At 42.8% G+C, this 7219-nt stretch overlaps 1 protein-coding gene and 1 non-coding gene across 2 annotated transcripts; one reads left to right on the top strand and one right to left on the bottom strand.

The window, feature by feature from the left end:
- Nucleotides 1-1817: 1817 nt before the first annotated feature.
- Nucleotides 1818-1905, bottom strand: Trnay-gua (transfer RNA tyrosine (anticodon GUA)). The gene is given in 2 exon segments: nt 1818-1853; nt 1869-1905. It is a non-coding gene; the product is annotated as a tRNA-Tyr (tRNA).
- A 3699-nt stretch (nt 1906-5604) lies between these two features.
- Nucleotides 5605-6954, top strand: LOC137291312 (uncharacterized). The gene has a single exon (XM_067822615.1). The coding sequence runs from the start codon at nt 5605-5607 to the stop codon at nt 6952-6954; it is 1350 nt and encodes a 449-aa protein (XP_067678716.1).
- The last annotated feature ends 265 nt before the right edge of the window (nt 6955-7219 follow it).

The raw sequence follows: 7219 nt of genomic DNA, 5'->3' as shown, positions 1-7219 counted from the left end.
GAGTTACATTTCGGTACAGGTACTAAAACAGTCCAATCCCCATATTGTCGAAGTCGTCTGGACCATGGGAACAGTTCGACTTATCTGACTGTTCGACACATCCATCAGCTTAAAGTAATGACTTGGATAAGGAAATTGGCAGGGACAAAGGGATGAGTTCGACACAACCGATATTTAGGACATCATGTGCTGGCCAATTTGCGGGTGTTACTGAGTATTTGAAGCACAGGAATGTATTTGAAACCAACAGTGTCAGCCGGAGGTTTCAAATGAAATATTCCTGTGCTTCAAATACCTAATAACACCCAGAAATTGGCCAGTGCATGATGTTTATCAACATTGTAAACAAAAAAGTAAACCAAAGGGTTTTACTGTCTGCACTCGTTTACATCGAGTACAGGTACAGCAGTGAAATGGCATCAGCTGGCTGTTTCACTGGTTCCCATGGTAGCATCTGGAGCTGGTCATTTGTGACATCATTCTGACTTTGTGTCACAATATGCCTTGATTGAGCACTGCTCATGACACAAGAAACAAGAAAATACTTGTTTGCGATGTTTCTATGTGTCAATACACAGCGAACAGTCTTGCGGTTTCTGGGAATCAAACAACATTTGATCATGTTTTTAACCAATCAGATTACAGAACAGTGTGACGTTTAGTTTATTTTTTGGTTTGACTGTACAGTTATCAAGCAAGTGATGACCTGAATAAGGATCGAGGTGCACATATATAGGTGTGAAGAAGTGTCATGAAAGTAATGGGATTAGGTCTACATTACAAATTATCTGTAGTAAGATGAAAGAAGCTATTCTTTAACTTCTGTTCGTGATATATTTACCTTTCATAATTATATAGGCTCACTGACATTTGTCAGCGCAAAAACAACAGTCCAATGTTAATGTATCTTTCAAAGGACATAAATTTTGCATGTCAGCAAACCTGAAACAAATACTCAGTTCCTGCATGTGCAGTGCCTAACCATTCCATGTGCACCAAGATACTTTTATGTTCTTGTATGCATCATAGTTCAATCATGCAGTAGGTTGCTCTGTTATATCTAGTCAACATAACAGGTAGATGTTTAAACACCCATCCTATTTTTGCATTTATTTGTCAATCAACCATATTTCACGGAAACACAATATTGACGAAAAAAAACCCACTCACACATTCTTCACCATTGTGCATGAAACTTGCATGTTAATGAATTGAAATTTGTTTTTCTCATTTATTATATTGATATTGTGTAAAAGTTTGCTATAATAGTCTTAGAACCAGGTCAAGTTGAACAACTTTACACAGAGAAGACATACCAGTGAGATGTCTTAGATGGACATGAAAAATTAATGGTTCACTAGACAGATCAGAAAGACATCATCTTACACATGTATTTAATTTGAAACAATATGTTTTATGATGAAACCCACAAACAAGGAAATGTGCAAAAACTGAATGTAAAATGGTGACTTATACACATCAGTACACATTTGTGGCAGTACAAAATTCAAGTGCAGTACTGAATTAAACAACAGTTGAAACATTAATTTTGCCATTAATATTGAGTATATGATATAAATCGGTACTGATGTACTGAGATGGACTAGGCCCTATAGGTTTAACCACCACTATCTTCCTTTGAATGTTCATTGAAACAGCATAATCCAAATACAGTAGTGTACATTAAAATCAACCTCTATATAACAAGTATAATATATACGACAAAATCAGAATTTATTGACGTTACTGTAAAACAAAGGAACAACACATACCAAACAAATAATGAACATTAGATCCTATATAAAGATACAAAAAGTTCCCGCGAGGCGGATTTGAACCACCGACCTAAGGATGACAGCTACTAGCCTCTACAGTCCTCCGCTCTACCAACTGAGCTATCACGGGTTACGACAAGAGAGGCGGAAATTTAGTGTTTGTTTCACTTTCTGAACAGCATTCCCCAATTAACGTCTACTGCTTTCAATTATATTTTTAGTAACGCTGCATGAAAATATTTATCTTTTGAGCATTCGATACTAACGATACCAGTAGGCTGTTGCGTTTTCGTGTCGAAACTACCATATCAGGAGCTGAGAAAACACTACTACCACTCAAACATGTCGCCGATGACTTCTCAACGGATCTGCTACTTTTCATCTGGAAAAGCGAAACAAATTAGATTGATTAAAACATCAAGGGAAGGGATATTTCGAACATAGGAATACATTATTTACAAAAATGAATTTTTGTTCAGATACAAGCAGCCTGTCTGTCAATGTCATTTTGTAAGAATGCGCTCGGCGTTTGCGCAACTGAATAGTTTAACTAGTTAACGCATTCAGTCAAAAACATCACCACAGCTGTTACCTCCCTTCCAAAGGGACAACCATCCACGCTTTGGAAATAAAGTTACATTACATGAACAGTTGATAAAAAATGTTCGTGAAATAAAATAAAAAAAGAACCCAGAGACATTCTTCTGGTAATCTAGACTTTTCCACACATTCTTGACTTTCATGGGTTATATTGGGTCTCTACAAAATACTATACAAGTACTTCAATCGATTGTTTCGTAATCATACTTTTAGACTTTTTTTGTGCTAACGGAATAAGCATACGTAAAAACCTATTAAACGGATGGTCAAAGCACTGATGGAAGGTGTCGATGCGCATCCATATGGCCTTCTAACATACGGGCTATTTCAGAAGATGACATATAATGGACGAGTGTTTTAGAAGATAGGCATCTGATAGTTGGATGTTTCAGTGGAGTGAAATCTGATGGGTGGATGTCTCAATGGATGGACATCTGATGGGTGGATGTTTCAGTGGATGGACATCTGATAGGTGGATATCTCAATGAATGGACATCTGATGGGTGGATATCTCAATGGATGGACATCTGATCGGTGGATATTTCAATGAATGGACATCTGGGCCCCGTTTCACAAAGCTCTCGTAAGCCTAAGGTCTCGTAACTTTTCTCGTAGCATCCGTAGCTCCTGTGTTACAATATAGGAGGTACAATGGCTACGAGAAAACTTACGAGTTCTTAGGCTTACGAGAGTTTTGTGAAACGGGCCCCTGATAGGTGGATATTTCAATGGATGGACATCTTATGGATGGATATTTCAATGGATGGGCATCTGATGGGTGGATATTTCAATGGATGGACATCTGATGGGTGGATATCTCAATGAATGGACATCTGAGGGGTGGGTATCTCAATGGATGGACATCTGAGGGGTGGGTATCTCAATGGATGGACATCTGATAGGTAGATATCTCAATGAATGGACATCTGATGGGTGGATATCTCAATGAATGGACATCTGATGGGTGGATATCTCAATGGATGGACATCTGATGGGTGGATATCTCAATGAATGGATATCTGATGGGTGGAGATTTCAATGAATGGACATCTGAGGGGTGGATATCTCAATGAATGGACATCTGATGGGTGGAGATTTCAATGAATGGATATCTGATGGGTGGAGATTTCAATGAATGGACATCTGAGGGGTGGATATCTCAATGAATGGATATCTGATGGGTGGAGATTTCAATGAATGGACATCTGAGGGGTGGATATCTCAATGAATGGACATCTGATGGGTGGAGATTTCAATGAATGGATATCTGATGGGTGGAGATTTCAATGAATGGACATCTGATGGGTGGATATCTCAATGAATGGATATCTGATGGGTGGAGATTTCAATGAATGGACATCTGAGGGGTGGATATCTCAATGGATGGACATCTGATGGGTGGATATCTCAATGAATGGACATCTGATGGGTGGATATCTCAATGGATGGACATCTGATGGGTGGAGATTTCAATGAATGGACATATGATGGGTGGATATCTCAATGAATGGACATCTGAGGGGTGGATATCTCAATGGATGGACATCTGATGGGTGGAGATTTCAATGAATGGACATCTGATGGGTGGATATCTCAATGAATGGACATCTGATGGGTGGATATCTCAATGGATGGACATCTGATGGGTGGATATCTCAATGAATGGATATCTGATGGGTGGATATCTCAATGGATGGACATCTGATGGGTGGATATCTCAATGGATGGACATCTGATGGGTGGATATGGGCATCTGATGTTTGGATTTTCATTGGATGAGCATCTAATGGTTCGATATTTCAATGGATGGACACCTGATTGGTGGATATTTCAATGAATGGACATCTGATAGGTGGAAATCTCTATGGATGGACATCTGATGGGATGATGTTTCAATGGATGGGCATCTGAAGTTTGGATTTTCAGTGGATAAGCATCTAATGGTTGGATATTTCAATGGATGGACATCTGATGTAAGGGCCAAACACAGAGTAGACCGGTATGTTATTTGATGTGGTTGATATCTGCGACAAATCACAACTCTAACGTGCTATGGCAAGAACATTCATTTGCTAATTAATGGTTTTGTTCAAGTGATCCCCCTTCCATCCACAAATACATGCACGGACGACAACCGCAATCGCCCATCAACTACGAAAAAAACATATCCTTGAATTCGTTGGTACTTCCCACGAGTAGAGTTGGAAAAAGTCGTGATTACGTCAGGTGCGTGATGCACGGATTTCAGAGAGTGTTCACACCTTGTCCTCTCCCATACGAAGAATCACGTTCCGGCATATTCAAGAACTTTTCTTATGAACGTAAGAAAACACTTTTTCACAAAGAAGTCTTAACTAGGCATTGGTCGGAGCAGTGTGATGTTTTACTTGGTGGGACGGTCCCGTGCCGTCAACATCATTATCTCCCCCGCATCTTTTACACCGGCGACGACAGCAAGTACTAACGATCATATATGTCCTTGTCTTATCGCAGTGTTCACATGGTAAATATTTGAGCCATAGAACAAGTATGTTTCTTCAATAATTCTCTGCAAATATTCGACATTGACCCGACACTCAAGACAAGCAAAGCCAAAGAAAAAACACAGACGACATGAAGCACGTTTCCCGCCACTGAACATATAGTGCACGCACTTTGCGTTGTTATCGTAGCATCTACGTGGGAGGTCGGTGATCAGAAGACATGTTTTTCAGAAGGATGGATCGCGATATGGCGATAACCGGTTGTATCGACATTTTCCTGTATGCTTAAGGTTTTCTATGCCTCTCTTGAGAGCACAGCCGGAGTACTCACCACAGTGTGAACGTATAGGCTAGACCTCAACGTAAACACGGACGACGTTCACAGGGGGTTGAGCACGGGGTTTCTACATTTTAAAAGTATCTGGATAAATAACAAATGGGGCCGCAATGTCTCTCCGTCGCACCTGCAATATGTAAGTTATCTAACATATCAACAGACTTGGTTGTCGTATGTACTTCGTTTACTGAGTTCACTTCCAGGGTTTAATGACCGAAATATCTCGGGTTCGTTGAATACATCGGTGCTGTATATGCAGTAGAAGCCCACTAAATCGGCATGCGGCGTGTACATGTATTTTATTTGTGAATTTCAGTGAATGTGTGTGCGTTTGTGTGCGTGCATGTACGTGTCTGTGAGAGAGAAAGGGATGCGACGTTATTCCGCTTTATAGGAAGGCAATAAATAAATGCTTGACAAAGCCGTGTCCCCAACACTACCCCTGTATGGTCCACTTGTGTCCACCACACCACTGCATGGCCCACCTGTGTCCACCACACCACTACATGGTCCACTCGTCTCCACCACATTACTACTTGGTCCACTTGTGTCCACCACACCACTACATAGCCCACCTGTGTCCACCACACCACTATATGGTCCACTCGTCTCCACCACACCACTACATGGCCCACCTGTGTTCACCACACCACTACATGGCCCACCTGTGTCAACCACACCACTACATGGTCCACCCGTATCCCCCTTCCCCCACCGTTCCATGGTCCACTATTCACCACCACACCACTACATGGTCCACATGTGTCCACCACACCACTACATGGTCCACTCGTCTCCACCACATTACTACTTGGTCCACTTGTGTCCACCACACCACTACATAGCCCACCTGTGTCCACCACACCACTATATGGTCCACTCGTCTCCACCACACCACTACATGGCCCACCTGTGTTCACCACACCACTACATGGCCCACCTGTGTCAACCACACCACTACATGGTCCACCCGTATCCCCCTTCCCCCACCGTTCCATGGTCCACTATTCACCACCACACCACTACATGGTCCACATGTGTCCACCACACCACTACATGGTCCACTCGTCTCCACCGCACCACTACATGGTCCACCCTTATCCCCCTTCCCCCACCACTCCATGGTCCAGTATTCTCCACCACACCACTACATGGTCCACCTGTGTCCACCACACCACTACATGGTCCACCTCTGTCCACCACTACATGGCCCACTTGTGTTCACCACACCACTACATGGCCCACTCGTCTCCACCACACCACTACATGGTCCACCTCTGTCCACCACTACATGGCCCACCTGTGTCCACCACACCACTACATGGTCCACTCGTCTCCAGCACACCACTACATGGTCCACATGTGTCCAGCACACCACTACATGGTCCACTCGTCTCCACCACACCACTACATGGTCCACCCGTATCCCCCTTCCACCACCGCTCCATGGTCCAGTATTCTCCACCACACCACTACATGGTCCACCTCTGTCCACCACTACATGGCCCACCTGTGTCCACCACACCACTACATGGCCCACTCGTCTCCATCACACCATTACATGGCCCACCTGTATCCACCTAACCACTTCATGGTCCACTCGTCTCTACCACACCACTACATGGCCCCCCTGTGTCCACCACACCATTACATGGCCCACCTGTATCCACCACACCACTACATGGTCCACTCGTCTCCACCACACCACTACATTGTCCACCTGAGTCCGGTTAAACTCCGACTGTCACGATTTATATAAGCCTGCCAAAGTTACCCAAGTGACTCCCACATAGACCCCGAGACAACACACACCCGCATATTCCAAAGCATCTAGACATCAACAATATTATTTTAGTCCAGCCTGAAGATAAACATGAAGTGGGCATTTTCCAATCTAGAAAGAGGCAAAATATGTATGCAGTGAAGTTCGTATAGCTGAAGTTTTACATCCATTTTACCATTTGTGTTATCTTCCTTCTGAAGATATGGAAATTTAAAATCGCTTTGCGGAAATGGCAAAACCT

The sequence above is a fragment of the Haliotis asinina genome, chromosome 7 (assembly GCF_037392515.1).
Source record: "Haliotis asinina isolate JCU_RB_2024 chromosome 7, JCU_Hal_asi_v2, whole genome shotgun sequence".
Classification (NCBI taxonomy): Eukaryota; Metazoa; Mollusca; class Gastropoda; order Lepetellida; family Haliotidae; genus Haliotis; species Haliotis asinina.
This window is presented reverse-complemented; position numbering and strand designations above follow the sequence as displayed.

Coding starts and splice junctions, on each gene's coding strand:
- LOC137291312 (XM_067822615.1), top strand. CDS start 5,605: ATGCTTGACAAAGCCGTGTCCCCAACACTACCCCTGTATGGTCCACTT.